Below are 17,178 nucleotides of genomic sequence, written 5' to 3'. Positions count from 1 at the left end.
TAGGTAGCCATCGACTTGCTTTAATGTCACCATCTTATTAACCTTGTTGGGGTTTGTGCCTTTGTCCCATAGGTAATGTCTTAACCCGCCTAGGGTTTTCCCTTTACAGATTGGCACCTCAAAAGAATAATATGGTGAATTAAAGATCCATCAAGCCGGTAGTATTCACTACTCATCTTTAATTTGTTTATGGTACAAGTCATCATATGTTTGATGAAGGATTAAAACAAATACATGTAGAAGATTTCACATGGTAAAAGTTTAAAACTTAAATGGCATTTAGAAGATCTCACATGGTAGCTGCCAGGATTTTAGTAGCTCTTGTACTAAGAAAAAAAAGATTACATTATGCTTTTTTACTAAAAAATTGAGTAAATTAATCTTTAGAAGGTTAAAATTTTCATTTATTTTTAAGATTAAAAATTTTTTCACCTCAAAATGATATATGTGAAAATACTAAATTAAAAGAGAGACAAAATTTATTTATTTTTCAAGTAAATAAAATAAAATTCAATTTAACTCCTATGATTATCTTTTACCCACTTTTGCTCCTTTTCCTTCTGATTGGCAAATGTGCTCTACTTTAAAATGAATCATGCCACTGAACTCAAAAACAAGCTTCATTGTGTATAAATACAACAAGCTAACAGGTTAATTCATGAAATCTAGTTCAATTGATTTATAGCTAACAAATCAAACACATTGGAAATCAATTTCAAGAAATCAAAGTTTTGATTCAAAAAAACTTAGCTACCAATAGGAAAATGAAATCAACACTTCATTAGCATCATATGATCTCAAAAATGAAAACTACAGACTGACAAAAAAATCCTTGTGGAGGCCAACAATTTCTTCTCTCTCTCTTTTTTTTCCATCAAATAAAGATTAACAAGGAGGAGCCAATCATAAAAAGTATATCAAACTCCATGTAAAACTATAACAGTCAGTTATATTCACGTACATCAGCCAATGAAAAAGACCGCCAGTTAGAGAAATTCCGGCCACCACTCGACGGTGATGAAGAAGGGGTAATACTAATACTGTTATTATACAAAGAAACCATTTTCGTTTGTGGGTGTAATGGAGGTAGTAATAACCTAGGACTGGAAGTTGAAGAAGAATCCTCACCAGCGCTTGAAAAACTATCAGTCTCTGAACCACTCATTGCAACAGCAAGTGCTAATGTGCTTTTACTTGAACTTATTGGTCTAATGAACTTTTTGCTCCTGTTTTTATCCCATATATGATTGATTGCTAATAAATTTCTCCTTCTTCTAGTATAAGCATTTTCAGGTTTTGCTATGTCTTTAATGGAGGAAGCTGATGATGCATCGACCAAACTCGTGTAAGACTTTGATTTTCCATTGTAGAAACTCGAGATGCTTCTCCTGCAAGAAAACCCAGATTTTTTTTAGCATATTAATCAATAAATTATAACAAAAGGAAAGATTTTTATTTTTGGTTTTTGGTTTTTCTTACCTCATAGGCAAGACCTGCTCAAGGGAATTCATCATATCTAAAGGACCATTATAAGAGCTTTGAACTTCATTTTCCTCGCAATCACCACCGTCCGATGATATTCCGGATACCTCATCACTGTTCTTCCCGATCGAAGACGACGTCGTAGTAGACGACGAAACCCTCCAATCATCCTCCTCCTCTTCAACCGCCGCCGTCTCCGCCAATAACAACTGCTTCGTTTCCTTAACCGGCGGCGGCGATTCGAATTTAGAACTATCGCAAGCGCAATTCATTACCCGCCCGAACCCCGCCGATTCTATCCGTTCCAACGCGATCGACATGATCAAAATTCTTCAATCTTTCACCACCCAAAATAGCAAAAGGATCAAAAAGAAAGAAAACCCAAAGAAAAAATCGAATGAACAAACGTAAAGAAAAGCAGATATGAATGAATGAAGGGATGGGGGTTGATTCGATTTGGGGATTTGTTTGTTTGTTGTTAATTATATATATAAATGGATTTATGAATTGAATTAAAGCAAGTGGGGGACTCTTATCCTCATCCACTCATTGTCAGAAAAATTTCCTTTTTTTTAAAACATATCGATTGAAAATAAAAATAAAAATTGGCTGGTTTCATCAGGTGTTTCCGTGTGCAGAATACCATGTCTGCAGTTGGCACCAAACCTTGCTTTTCTACATATAAGAATTTTGATTTTATTCTAGTTTTAGTCCCTGTACTATGCTGAACTTAATGATTTAGTCTCTATTTTAATTTAGGCCAAATTCTATAAGTTATCGATTTAGCCATCATACTTTCCAATTTTTGAGACTTCAATCATGATAAGACGATAACCATTATGTTCATCAAGCTAAATAATGTTGTCTCTAAAATCTTATACAACAAACATCTTATCACATTTATAATGTCATGTCAATGTTCTATTTTTACATAATACTCACAGAAAAAGTTACGCTATTTTAATTAATAGATTTAACGACTACTGTTTGAGCAAAGATTGAAATTTCAAATTTTAAAGAGCATAGGGATCGAAAATGATCAAATTGGAGATTAGAGACCAAATTCGCACCTTATGCATAGTACGAGACTAATAATAATATTTAACCTAACAGATTTAACTACTATTGTTTGAGTTAGGGTTTAAATTGCAAAATTCAAAAAAAAATATAGAGAAAAATGTTGATCAAATTAGAATACATAAATTAATTTTGAAATTCTGATTCAACATAATCTGATGACATTGTTAGTAGCTAAAATTAAAACGATGAAGTGATTTTTCTGAAAACAAACTTAAGTATTCAACTAACATATAAATTTATTATTGATTCAGCATGGAAGATTGGATTTTTACTTTATCTTGACTTGACCATGTGATCGAATAATAATATTCACATAATCATTTTAATGGTAGAAACGAACAATGTTATCGGTTTGGACCCAATAATAAGATTATAAAATACAAGGACCAAATTATGTGAAACAAAAATCTAAGAATCAAATTGCATCATAGTAGCGTGACTAAAATCGAAATTAGACCAAAATCTCAATTATTGATTAATTATTTATCTAATAAAAAAGATTTGAGGATATATACATATAAGGAAAAAAAGTGATAAAATCAAAATAAATAAAAACTGCATTAATTGAAAGATTATTGGTGATGTGCGTGCCACGTGGAATAGTATTAAGAAACAAGGTGGTGGATATGGATATATATGACGTGGCAATGATGAGGGTCTTTGGGCATGGCGAGCCTTATCCATATTTGTGGGACCACGCGTTTAACCTTTTTTTTAATAATAATTTTTAATTAATTTAATTTATTGTGTATGGAAGGGGGGGGGGGGGGAAGGGATTGGATAAGAATATAGAAAAGATGATTGTCTCCCTTATGTCTAATCTTCCTTTTTGATAAGAACATTTTGCAATCAATTGCTTTAAGGATTTGGTTTAGATATACTTAATAATTCCTTTAGTCCTTATTTTTATTAATTAAAATGAATTAAATAATTATTTTAAAATTTTAATTTAATCCTTAAAGTTTTCTTTTTATATTCAGTAAAAAAATTTATTCACTGTGGATAGTGATACATATGATCTATTTCTCTCAATCATCGTTCTCATCCATTCCATAATATCAATTCTACATGCAATTCGTTTTGAGTTATGTTGAATTAACGGAGGGATCAATTGGACATATAATTAGGATTCAAATAATTTGTGATAAGTTTTGATTCTTCGTCTATTAAGTGCGATATCATTTGATTATGGATTCATTCAATTAAAGTATCATGACTAGTAACTTATAGATACTTGACAAATAACCTTGTCATAAGTGTGTTATTCCTACAATATATGTTTTATCTCTTTGGGTTAAATATGTTCATCCAATGTGATCTTATTGTATCTCATGGTAATTATTACATCTTATTTCACTTTTTCATCTATCATGTAATGTTAATGAGAGGATATAATTTACCTTTAATTAGGCTACGAATTTTACTATTGTAAACGAAGTTATGTCATATAGAAGTCGTATACACAACGTATCAGCTTTTGGTTCTTTAGTTATTTGAACTTAGGCTTTTAATACATTAAGGTAAGTCGCATTATGAATGTCACAAGTGAATTATTCCATAAATGAATTTAGGATTAATTTCACTTGGGTCCTATCTAATGTATTGTCAATATAAACAATTACATCTTTATCTCTGTCTTTTGGGAGTTAACTATTTTGATACTCAAAATAAATAATCTCCCTAATTTGATTTGATAGATGACATAATAGTCACTTAACCAATTTGCTCAATTTCAATTCATTAGACTACAAACTTTTTAGATTACCTACTAATATAAGTTGTCTTCTCGCATTACGATTTAACCACATAATTCAACTTAATATTAGTTAAATGTTAAGTACTCAATGAACCCAATTAGCTTACATTTTGCTTTGTATGCAAAAATTGTTAAGGATAAATACAAACAATATCGATTTAATTTTATGAAACAAATTTATTAAAAAATTAAAAGTACAAATGACAAATAAATACAAATAAAATGGCCTTCGCCAATAGCCTGTGTCATATAAGAAATGCCTCCATGTGCAACATTTATGTTGCTTAGAGTTAATTTGAGTGTAGCACGTGACATTCTTTAATCATTCGATATTTGTTTTCTTTTTAGGGGAGAGCTAACGTAGAGTCTTTCTTGTAAAAAGAAAATGATATCTAAAAAAAATATTAGTACAAATTAATTTACTTGGGTATAACAACAATATTTTTATTGTGAAATTAACCAAAATCATTGAAAAATCAAATTAAAAAGATATTTTTTATTTTCATATAAATGCTAAATTAAAAATTTTGATAAAGCATTATTAATATATATTTATCTAGAAATAAAGAAAAAAGTCAGCTGGAACTCAGTTATAGTAGGCGGCTTGCTTGAGGCACGCACCGGCCAATATGTTTAATACTAATTTAATTTGTAATTAATAATTATAAAAAAAAAGGAAGACGGTAAAATTTATTATTATTTTTTCGGGCACTGACGGGTGACGGTTAAGTTTAAAATCAATTGCATTAACGTCTTATTCTTTTGTCCGTCACGTGGTGATGAGTCACAGTCGATGTACGTTTACCCTATTCACAAAATGTAATAGTCACGCGCATTAATAGTCAATTTCTTAATAAATGTTGTATCAACAAAATATATAAGTTATTATGACGTAATATATCATTTGATATTCTTAATTTTTTAGTATTTAATTTAAATTTTAAGAATGATTTATTGAAAGTTAATTACTCGTATAATTAGGTTTGAATTTTTATGATTTTGTTAATAAAATAAAATTAGTATTAATAGTAAATTTGTTTAATTTTAATTTGTCTAATATTGTTAGCTAATTATGTATTTTATCAAATCAACTCTATAACTCAAATTAAACACTAAAAATTAATATTATTATCTTTGAATACTAAAGTATATGTTTTTAATTAAATATTTATATTAAATTGAACAATAAATATCAAGTAATTAATAATTATTTTAGAAAATGTCATATCAACATTAATATGTATAAATATAATATTAATGTAGTAATTATGAATATCGGCCTATGGGAAAATTTTCCCTTCATAGGTGACAAAAGGAATAGAAGCAGCCACCTTTGATATTTAAAAAATAAAAATAAAATAAGTTCCCAAATCCCCAAACATTATCTTTAAAATTTAAAGGTTATCTTCTTCATATATTATCAAATACAACCAAACATCTTATCCACTAAGGGATCTCTGTCCACATCAAACATTCTCTTTTTCGTATAAAAATATAATAATAATAATAATAATAATAATAATTCAAATACAATATGAAAAAATAAAAATAAAATGAAACGTATTTAAAACACTATATTTATTATATAAACTATTTGGTTGTTCCATGTTAAATAAGAGAATGTTAGATGATTGAGTCTTTAATTCGATTGGTATCAGTATAATTGTTAATGAATGAGGACGTGGGTTTGAGTGTACTGAAGCGCATTATCCTTCTATTTATAGGCCGAGAATGGACTATGAATACTTTTAGGCATTGTCTATTGAGTTTGACAAAAAGGATCAAAAAAGAAAAGAAAGTAATAAAGTAAAAAGGAAATTATTTGATATATCGTTTATAGAGTTTTTAAGACCTTAATAAGTGAATTGAAGGTTTTACAAGTGTATTATAAGGTATAGTAAAAAATTAAAAATAAATATATAAGTAAATTGAACGCTTATCATACTCTCAACCCATTCGTGGAGTCTAGAAAATTTCAGGCGATATGTCAAATGATTACTCTAAAGTAGAATACTAAAAGTTTTTACATATTAATATTTATATAGTTAAATTAAGAGCAATTAAAATTGGATCAACTAAAAATTCTTAGGGTAAACTACACCATTAGTCACTAAACTACGGGTAAGTTTTCGTTTTGGTCACTTAACTAAAAATATTTACAAATTAGTCATTGAACTATTCAAAAGTTTTCATTTGAATCATCAGGTTATTAAAATCGATGCTATATAGTATTCTCTGTTCGCACTGACTGTAACAATCGAAAGCTCTCTTTCTCTTCAAACAACTTTTTTCTTTTATCTCTAACACTAATCATTAAATTAACTTAAATCTAAGATATATTCTCTTACTCATCAATGGGTATTGATCTATTGTACCAATCGCCAAATCGTTACTTAAAACTCACTAATAAAACTTAAAAAAATAACATCCCAATAACTGAAATAAAAACTTTTAAATAATATAATAATTTAAATAAAAATTTTCGAATAACTTAGTGAAAACATAAAAACTTACCCATACTGCCCGTTGAAAACCTCCTTTGCTGATAATAGAGGGACATGGTGTAAAGAAAATAAGAGAAACCCTCTTTGAGGAAACAACAAATACATATACATTAATGTATTATTATGTGGACATTTAATGTGATTTGATTAGACTTTGTATTTATTTATTCTTATTATTTTTTGAATTTAATAATCTTCAACATATGTTTTAATTATAATTTATTTCTTATGCTTTTGGTACATTTCAAAATTTAATTTTTAGTTTTTATTTTGATAATTTAGTCATTTAATTTGAAGAAAAACGTATATTCGCTCTCCACGTATGTAATATTATATATTAATTTTATTATTATTTTAAAGATACCGTATAATTCAATTTAATGGTAGTAATTTGGCAATATTATCAACTGGACTTCAATTATTAAAATAAAAATAAAAATTTTGAAAGTTAAAGTAGGACTAAGTTTCAAATGACAAAGAGTACAAGGACTAAAAGCAAAATAAGACCATGTTATAAACCGTACTTAAAATTTATATATTCGCAATGAGTTAATCCATGTTGAGCCACAAAAGATTTATCCTAAATTGGTAAAATTGCATTTGAAAACCTTCTAAAAACGCTGTAGTCTTTTATCCACGTCCACATTTTCCATTTAAACCAAATGAAAAATATGTGAACTGTAAAGTAACTTTCTTCTCTTTTCTTTCCCTAATAAAAGAATGGTTGAATTAATTATAGAAATTAATTACAGTACAGCAACAGCATTAACAGCTAAGTGTCGTAATCCTTACAGCTATGATTTAAATTAAATTAAATTATTTTATATATTTTTAAAAAAATTCAGTGGTTTGCTTTACAAAACACGAAGTGGTGGGTGGAATCAATCAAAGTGTCTATTTTTGTCTCCCGACATTGAAACCCTTTTGCTTCACTCTCTTCAACCAAAAATCACTTTAGTTGCAAATTAATGGTAAAGTTTGGATAATATGAGCGAAACAAAATCACTTATTTTCATATAAATTAAATTATATATTGTATAAAAAATAAAGAGGTGTAAGTTTATGTTTTAATTACTTTATTTTATAAAGTTAAAAAATATTTATTGAATTATTCGATTATTTAAGTCGTTGAATTATTAGGATATATTTTTTTAAAATTATTGGGTTGAGTTCCGTTAAAAAAAAAATTAGCTAGCGAGCTTTAAGCAACGATTCGACAATCCGTATAGTGGATCAAGTCTTCATCAACGAGTAGAAGAATATATCTTAGACCGAAGTTGATTTGACGATCAATGTCGAAGATCGGATAAGAAATTTACTTGGATTTTGATTCACAAATTTGTGATGTTCAAAACTGTCTCATGAAAAAAATAATCTGTGGAAGAAAAGGGGAAGAAGAGCTTTCGATTAGTGTAAGGATAGAGAATGTCATATAACAATGATTTCAACAACCCATTGACTCAGCTTTCAAGTAGTTTAGTAACTATTTTGTAACTTTTTGAAGTTAAAATAGTCAAAACATAAACTTATTAATAATTTAGTGATTTTAGATAAATTTACCCAATATAAAATAAAAAAGTAAATTTAAAAGATTGACTTAGGCTTCGATTAATAGATCTAATAATTTGACCAAAATCTTCTCAAAATGAAATATCGAATGACTTTGAGACTTGAATGAATAGATGGTACAATTCATACACATTTGCTACACAAGTTAATTTCAAAATTATAAAAATCCAAATAGTTTAACACTTTAATGAAAGAATGCAAGTAAAGTAGATTTGAAACTCCTCTATGGGTTAATATCTAGATTTGAGGTATTCATGGGTGGAATTGGGTTCGGGCTAGACTTATATGTAATAATAACACACATTATGTTTGTCTAAACCCAACCTTAAATATAAATCTAATATTTTATCAAAACCCGCTAATATTTGTAAATGATTAACGCTAGTCTATTTTAAATAAACTCACATTATTTTTTGAAAAGTATTTATATTATTTTAATTTAATATTTAATAATTTATTTTTCTCATTTATTAAACAAGCAACTTTAACATTTTTTTAATATGTTTATATTTTATTATTATACATTACTATAAATTTAATCTCGTGTTATAAATATTACAATATATGAAAGTAACATAATATAACACACTATAATATATTACAAACTTCAAAAATAGACGGAGTCATGCTTGAGCTCAAAACCGATCCATATTTTAAATGGATTTAAATTTTTTGCTTAAACCCTCTCAAACCTAATATTTTTATCTAAACTGTCATAAATTTCGACCTAGCTTTCGGGTTTAAGCTAGCAACTTAATAATAACAACATGACTGTGTATAAAGAAGAGAATGGGGATATACATATCTAATTGATGATTATCCTAAAAGCTACAAAGAATATGTTTCGTATAATTCTCGAGCAAACCCATTGCGTGGTTCGCACGGAATTTTTCACTGTCCCGTTGTGCTCATGGTAGTAGCTATTTGCTCATTTTAAAGGATTTTGAGACAATGGCTGTGGTAAACAGAGCCATCTCAGCATCTCCTTATAATGTTTGCAACATTTTGCCCAATGTTTTCTTTAGCTTGTTCCGATACTGGGACATCTCCGATGTACATACCGAAGAAGGCCCCTGGAGTGGAAACCAAGGGTTAGGATCTCGAGCTTTTGCTGTTAAAATCATAGTTTATGGTATAGAACTAATCGACACGCTTCATAAGTGTAATGAAAGTTCTAACACAGAGACATTTACTTACTGCACAAATCCTTGCTTTGAACCACTCCAATGTGGTTACCTCCAACTGCACAAATATTTCTTTCACAATAAGGTGTATGTCTACGGTACAGAGCTAATCAACAAACTTCAAATTTGTACCTCACAAAGAAAAAGAAGATACGAGTCGGATCACTTTTTAAAACTCATTTTGCATGGAACAGAAAACCAAAGATAGTAGTATGATTAAAAATAGCTGTTACTGTTGCAGAAGGGATACACAAAACGAGAGAGAACTTACTTTTGGTAACTAGTTGTCCGTCAGCTGTCCGCCGAAAGTCGATCACTGTTCCCTGCATATGCAACAGAGTTAAAGAGAGTTGCCGCTAGGTTAGATCATAATCATACAAAGAGATACAGGGGGTTACCGCAGGCAATGCGATATCTTGAGTGAATAAGGAGCCAAATGTACTTAGGCAATGATAATCGGTATCGGGATTAGTCTACAAGAAGTTAAGAACTTTGTCACAAGTTCAGCAGATAATGAAGAAATGAACAAGAGCTGCAGGGGACCTGCTAACTTCGACCACTTACCTTTACTAACCGTGCACGAAGGGAATTTTCAAAGTCACTGAAACATACACAATTAAGCCAGTTAATGAGAAAACCAAAATGCAGCCTATCCAAAAGAGCCAAGCACCTAATCAAGCGTATGACTCTCATCAGACGCAGTTTCAAAGGAATGGTTCAATCGGGACAATCAAGTTGACAAAATTTTCAAGGGTGTAATAGATGGGAAAAAGAACTTACTCTCTTACTGCACTGGCTTTCATCCCATTGCAGTTAACCACTAGCCTAACAGTCATGCCAATGTCCTCTCTGCACACTCATATAAGAAAAGATTTGTAAGAAAATAGACAAGAAAAGACATGAAAGTCTGCAAAAACAAGAACAGAAGACAGAAACTAAAGTCCATCCACTCATACCCGACTAGCATTTGGTGGTAAGTAAAATTTCTAAATAAATTGCTAGCAGCATGAAAATTCTCAAGTACCTAAGAAGATCCTGATAAAAGTCATTGTGTTTGTTCGGTTCATTCACAGGAATAGAAGCATACTTTGGTCCCAGTTTCTGGCATACGGAGAATGGATGAATATCTATAAGGGGAAGAAGAAAAATCAAGCATGAGTAAATGAAGCATTAGGAAAACCACATTACTAATAACAATAAGGTAAGAGGAACGATGCAAAATCAACAAGTACTTACAAAAACCAAATGCATACACCTCTAGAGACTTGATTTTGATTATCGTTATGGCAATTGATCCGGTACCAACAAGCACCTGAGAGCATTAAACACTGTTACTGAAAAATAACCCCCGAACACCCCAACAATGTTAAAAAAAAGGTGGGATTATTTTGAAGTGACGGATGTTCCCTTTTCAAGTTTGGCCTAATAATGTTGTATGTGTAAGCATATCGAACTACATCGTGAATATTCAAAACATAAATAAGCTGCTAAAGGAATAAAGGCGAACAGATAGAGGTGTATAAGCAGTGAGTGCACAATGTTTTACCTCAGAAGCTAAACTGGAATTAATCTGTCTATCGAATACGTTGTCCAATGTTGTTGGGAACTCAATGCCGGTTCGGGGCTCAACAGCATGTTGTGTCCAATTTAAATCTAGAAAAGATGGACTACCATATCCTTGATGTCCAACTTCACAAGCCCTTCGATCCTTGTGTTCTTGCATTTGAACATCCGTGTTTTCCCGAGGAACAGGTAGTACCTTTGAACATCTGATCACAATAAACCAAATGGTTTAATCATAGACAAACTCTGCGATTACACAACACGATCAGAAAGGTAAACGACTATGCAATATGGAAGATAAAAGAACCTTACAAGTTATCAAATGGCGGTATAAGAGCAACAGATAATGAAAGCAGAGGAAACGAACGGAGCACTTCCGCTTCTCCGAAGAAGTGTAATGATACATGTGTGGTGGCAGATCGACCTTTCGATTCGCAAGCGAAATGAAATCCCATAAGGTTATTCTTATAAGAAGCAATGTGCTTAACCTGAGCTGAAGATTTACAACTTCCAGATTTCAAACCATGTTGATTATTAGCCAATATATCCCTACTCAAATTGGAAGTCGACATACTAGAGAACCAAAAAGCAGTGAACCGGCGAACTTCGACACGCAACTAAATCCTTGTCGAAATGCAAGACTACCAGGTAAATACAAGTGTCTAGAATAGTACAAAGAGCCATCAACAAATGAACTAAAATGTGAAAACAAATGAGTTCCCAAACCATTAGATACAAAGGACTCCATTGGAAAAATACATGTAGATTCTCCATCTAAATCCATGAAAAACAACCAACTATTTCCCCCATTTCGAAAACAAAATGCCTAATTCAGGAACCTTTTTACCTTTTCCTGAACTAGGGAAATTGGGGGTTCCATTTTACCACCCAAATTGATATAATGTACCTACAAAGAAAATTTGATATTCAATTCATGATCCATATAAGTACAGAAAAACAGTAATTGATGAGAAGAACTGAAATGATATTGAAAGTTATTCAGAAATTAATTGATCCTTGCAATTAACCATTGTTATCATTCGATGCAAATGAAAAGCTAATTATTTCCTTCTTATAATTAAAACAAAACAAAAATAAAATAAAATGTAGTCATGAAGATGTAAAATAAAGCTAATCATCAAAAAACAAGCTTAACATTACATTAATAGAATGCGATAAAAACAATTAGAAAATAAAAATTTCATGAAAAAGATCAATTCAACTACAGAAACAAAGCAAACAAAAAACCCCCAGAAATTACGTGGAAAAAACTTGCACGTCGATATCAAGAGATTCGAAATACAAAATGGAAGTTTGAGTTTTTTTTTAATTATTATTACTATTAATAGATTCAGGGAAAATATTATGCTCTGAGACTCTGTAATGGACGATGGAGAAAGAACATGTTGAATGATTCAAAGCTACTTGAGGAACAAAATTGGAAAATTAAGTGGTTTCGAGAGGATTTCAGAATAATAAATGAATTCAGCTGTCAATTTGGACCCTTGTTGTCTGGTTTTGAGAGTATTTTAGAAAATTTAAAACTACATAATTTATTTATATTTTGAGAGTATTTTGGAATAATAAATTATTTCACGTGTCGATTTAGGCCCGTGTTGTCTTAAAGTTTTATATTTTTTTTGTTTATTTTTTCTATTGTTTAATAAATATTCAGTTTTAGAAGCTTTTGTTTGCTCTTATAACACTTTTTTTAGTAATCTTAGTTTTACAAGTAATTTTAGGGATGATTTTGTTGTCATCCTCTCTAGTTTGGTGAATGGTTAATTTTTTTTTTGTCGATTTTCTTATCGTATTAAGTGCTTGCAATCACTCCAAATATGAAGTGCTTGAGTTGTGATAAAGCCAATTGTCAACATATCTTAATGTTCTATTGATGTTGAGGCTAAAACATTTGTTGGGTTGATAGAGTTCATCCTTCACCATTTAGGACGAGTGTTTACTATTTTTTTTTCTGAATTGTATGGTTTCATTGAATAAATTAATGAGTTTACCTTTTAAAAAAAACTTTAGAGGTATTTATTTAATAAAAAAAGTTATTAAATTCAAATTTCATGTATAAAATATTAAAATTAAAAAAAAATTTAAATTTTTTATATAAAATTACACATTAAATCAAAGTTGATTTATTCCTAAAAAAATTAATGTAATATTAATATTAATAATATTATTATTTTGTATCTTACCGAATTCGTTAAATACCATTAAAAAAATTGAATCATCTAAATTAAACTCAAAATTCAATTAAGTTTGTTTTTGACTTTTGTTAATGTTTTGCTAATTTACTTATCAATTTTTGAGAAGGCCCAATTACATATTTATTGGGCTTTAGCCCAATGGCTATTTTCTAATCAAGGGAGGGAGAAGTTTTGTCCTTAATTTTAGTCTCTCAAAAAAAAACAATTTCATTAATTCTTTATAAAAATTAATAATTTAATTTAAAATATTTTATCCTTTAGTCAAACTAGAAATTTTATAAATTTATCTTAACTCCCAATACTAAATTTTTAGTTGTCCTTGATTGTTAATTCTCTAACTTCGTCAAACTCAGCTTTGTCACAACTTAATCCGCTACACTTATACTACTCCAAGTTTTCTTTTATTAAAACATTTATCGTAATCATATTTTATTCAAGTCGAGTTGGTATTGAGTTTAACTCAATATTTTATTCAAGTCAAGTTTTCTTTTATTAAAATATTAAAAAATAGTTTCGAAACTCAAATTGACTCGATTTTTTTGAATTTCAAGTTAATAGAATTTAGTTCTTCGGTTTTTTTGAATCAACTCGAATAAGTAATTTGGTTTTTAAGTTTGAGTTGAGTTGAATTTTACAACTCAAATAATTTGAATAACTCGAATAAAAAATTAGTGTAAATACCCCTTATGTCTCTATAAATTTTGAAAATAAACAAATTGGTCCCTTTCGAGATAATTATAAAAAAAATCAAAATATTTATAACAAATTACAGAAAATAAAAAATATATTAAAAATTTAATAAAATTCTAAAAATCATATAAAATTTAAAATTTAAAATCCAAAACGATAAATTTAAGGCCTTAAACAAACAAATTATCAAATTAAGTTTACGATGCAAAATATTGTTTTTTTTCCTCTTATTTTGCTTTCAAATAGTTTTTGGTCTCAATTTATGTGCTCTTGGTATTAATCATATTGTGAACAATAATTTAATTTGACCTGTTTTTTCTTCTTCTAATTTTACTCAATTCGATTTTAATTTTATTTCACTTGATTTAATTCGAGAAAACTTCAAATTAAACTAAAATGATAATATAATACTCATCAACTCAATTAATTCTATAATCGAAAAGGACATCTTTAGAGTAGTATAATTTCATAACACTAATGCAAGTGTATTTGGTTTAAATGCTTTAATTAGTTTTCAAAATAAGACAACATCCTTACGTTTAGGAAAACTAGTGAGATATTTGTTAAAACGTGCATGAAGTAAACCAAAGAAACTTAGGGATCATATTTAAATATTATTTCATCTATTTATTAATAATTTAAAAAAATTAAAATTGAAACTCCATATTTTAAAAAATTAAAATTTTTCATATTTTCTAAAATTCGTCAACCTATTTAAAAAAAAATAAAAAATACATTATCATTTTGATTTTGTCACATAGTGTGTAGGGGAAAGAGGTCAAATAAGAAAAATATAATCACCAAAACACACAAGTGAGATATTGTAGGTCAAATTAGCAATAGTTTTGGGTAGGCAGGACAGCTTGTCTTGCTTGACATATAAGGAACAATGAACACTTTTTTTTATTTGTTCATTTAAGGTCTAATTATGCTCTCAGTCATTATATTTATTGTACATTTAAAATTTAGTCCCCTACTTTTAATTTCATGAATTTAATTCCTCTTTAATAATTAAAGTATGATTGATAACTCCGTCAAAAGGATTTTGTTAAATTGGATTATATATGGTATTCTTGAAAAAAAGTTCACACCATCAATTTAAAGTCCTGCAATTCATGAAAGCTAAAAAAAAGAAAAAAAAATCAAATTCTTTGAAATAGTGTTGAACCCTAGATTAGATATTTCCATATTGATCATGTATTTTTTTTTAATTTTCAAAATGCCACATGAATTATTTTAATGAAGTTCCTTGCCATCATTATCAATTGGATTTCCATTATTAAATCAAAAGAATAGTGGAACTAAATTCTTGAAATTAAAAGTAAATGGACTAAATTTCAAATGTACAAAACATACAAGGATTGAGAAAAGAATTAGACCAAAATAAGTCTGCCAAGACAAAACATGACATACATTCATTTCTTGCCCATGCAGCAACAACAAGATCTCAATGATTAACACATGAAACATGTTCTTTGAATCTCTCCATTCACTGAATTTAGAAACTCAACAACCTTAGCTAACTACCTAACCATAGTGTCTTTCGATCTTTGGGGATAAATAATAATAAGAGAATATATATATATATAAATGTATAAATAATTTAAAACGATAATGTGCCTTCAATCATGTCTACTGATATATCAAAACAAAAAACGATATTAAAAAATATTGTATGTAATTTAAAACGATAACAAAGAAATTTTTTTTTTCTTTTGTAAGAAATAGATAACAAAGAGTATTTAGCTATGCAAAGTCTGTTATTAGTTTTCTGTTTTAAGAAAAGAAAGGGATGTGTAAGAAATAACGCATGTCCTAAAATTTAGGGTTTTTAAAACGTGTCATGCAAAAATTTTGCTATAATAAATGTTTATCATACATAAGTGAGATACTTTTAATAAACACGTATAAATGGTTTTTTTTTCACCTCAATCCTTAATCTAATGTTAAATATTAATCAATCATTAATCTTGTTGAATTAGGGAAGAGATAAGGAAAAGAAGGTGATGGTGCGAAAGATGTTGGTTCATCTACTTAGGCGGAGAGCTGAAAAAGTATTAAGGAGGTAGAGAATGAGGCTATATGTGTTGAGGATGACAGAGGATGAGGGATAGTAAGAGCATCCAGGATTCGATCCGTTCTTCCTCATTCTTCGGCGTATTTATAGGTGTTGGGGGAAGGGGGGTTCTTTGTCCATTTATGCCACATCACCGACAATCTCAGAGTGAGGGTGAACATGTGATCGGCTAGGTGACAGGTTGCTCTAACATTCTCCTTGTTAAGATAGTACAAGGTTGTTATGCTTCAGTGGTGATCCCCAACAAGGAGAGTGTCCGAGTAGTATCGCGCTTGATGACAATCAATATGTATCCACCTAGTTGACCACACATTCACCATCACCTCGAGATTGTCAGTGACATGGCATAAATGGATAAATAACCTCCTATAAATACCCTGAAGAACGAGGAAGAAGGGATCAAATCCTAGACTCTCTTACTAGCCCTCATCCTATGTCTTCCTTAGCATATAGCCTCATTTTCTACGTCGTTATACTTTTTTGGCTCTTCGCTTGATTAGGTGAACCGACCTTTCTTTATACCATCACCTTCTCCTTATTATCTCTTCCCTTGCTGCTACTTAGTATCAATAAGTCTCATGCTTAATATTAACCAATAGCAACAAATGTTTTTCTTTTTGTGGTTAAATCAAAATATCCTCCATGTTCGTCTTACGATCCATAGAGACTAATCATTTTAGAATTTGTGGTTATTTTTATAACAATGTCTCTTACAGATTTTTTATTAAACTAATACGAAACCACTAAAAAAGAAAAGAAGAAAAAGTTTTTAATAGAACATGTTAATGTGTTATTGTTTTCCTCTTTGGTAACAGGCGCTTCCATCTTGGCTCCTGAGGAATTATTTTGTTTATTAATATTAGCATTGATTTCAACATAATATTATGTTAAAAATATGCCATTAATTTTTGTACTTTAATTTCAGGAATTTAGTGTTTTTATTTTTTAAATTAAAAAAATTCAAGTTCAACTGTACGTGATGAATCTTGGCATTTGAATAAGCTCAACTAAAATTTTTAAAAATTTTGAGGGTTTTAGTGAGGTTTTTCAAAAATGT

The 17,178-nt window shown here is 29.3% G+C and overlaps 2 protein-coding genes across 4 annotated transcripts; both read right to left on the bottom strand.

The window, feature by feature from the left end:
* Positions 1-759: 759 nt before the first annotated feature.
* LOC107929919 (uncharacterized) lies at positions 760-2,031 on the bottom strand. Its single transcript, XM_016861457.2, has 2 exons — positions 1,480-2,031; positions 760-1,388 (listed from the first exon to the last, which is right to left on the bottom strand). The coding sequence occupies exons 1-2, from the start codon at positions 1,800-1,802 to the stop codon at positions 944-946; spliced, it is 768 nt and encodes a 255-aa protein (XP_016716946.2). The 5' UTR covers positions 1,803-2,031; the 3' UTR covers positions 760-943.
* A 6,936-nt stretch (positions 2,032-8,967) lies between these two features.
* Positions 8,968-12,552, bottom strand: LOC121219232 (fatty-acid-binding protein 2). Of its 3 annotated transcripts, XM_041097022.1 has the most exons (11): positions 12,400-12,552; positions 11,451-12,045; positions 11,122-11,344; positions 10,812-10,887; positions 10,600-10,702; positions 10,356-10,424; positions 10,140-10,245; positions 9,974-10,048; positions 9,847-9,898; positions 9,589-9,633; positions 8,968-9,464 (listed from the first exon to the last, which is right to left on the bottom strand). In XM_041097022.1, exons 2-11 carry the CDS (start codon positions 11,708-11,710, stop codon positions 9,367-9,369), a joined length of 1,107 nt encoding a protein of 368 aa, XP_040952956.1. In that variant the 5' UTR covers positions 11,711-12,045; positions 12,400-12,552; the 3' UTR covers positions 8,968-9,366. The 3 variants fall into 3 exon arrangements, with proteins under 3 accessions (XP_040952956.1, XP_040952955.1, XP_040952957.1); XM_041097021.1 differs by lacking the exon at positions 12,400-12,552 and having other exon boundaries at positions 11,451-12,367; XM_041097023.1 differs by lacking the exon at positions 12,400-12,552 and having other exon boundaries at positions 10,140-10,176; positions 11,451-12,363.
* Positions 12,553-17,178: the final 4,626 nt, after the last annotated feature.

This window comes from Gossypium hirsutum, chromosome D07 (assembly GCF_007990345.1).
Source record: "Gossypium hirsutum isolate 1008001.06 chromosome D07, Gossypium_hirsutum_v2.1, whole genome shotgun sequence".
In the NCBI taxonomy this organism is placed as follows: domain Eukaryota; kingdom Viridiplantae; phylum Streptophyta; class Magnoliopsida; order Malvales; family Malvaceae; genus Gossypium; species Gossypium hirsutum.
The sequence above is the reverse complement of the archived record's forward strand: the minus strand, read 5'-3'. Positions and strand labels throughout refer to the sequence as shown.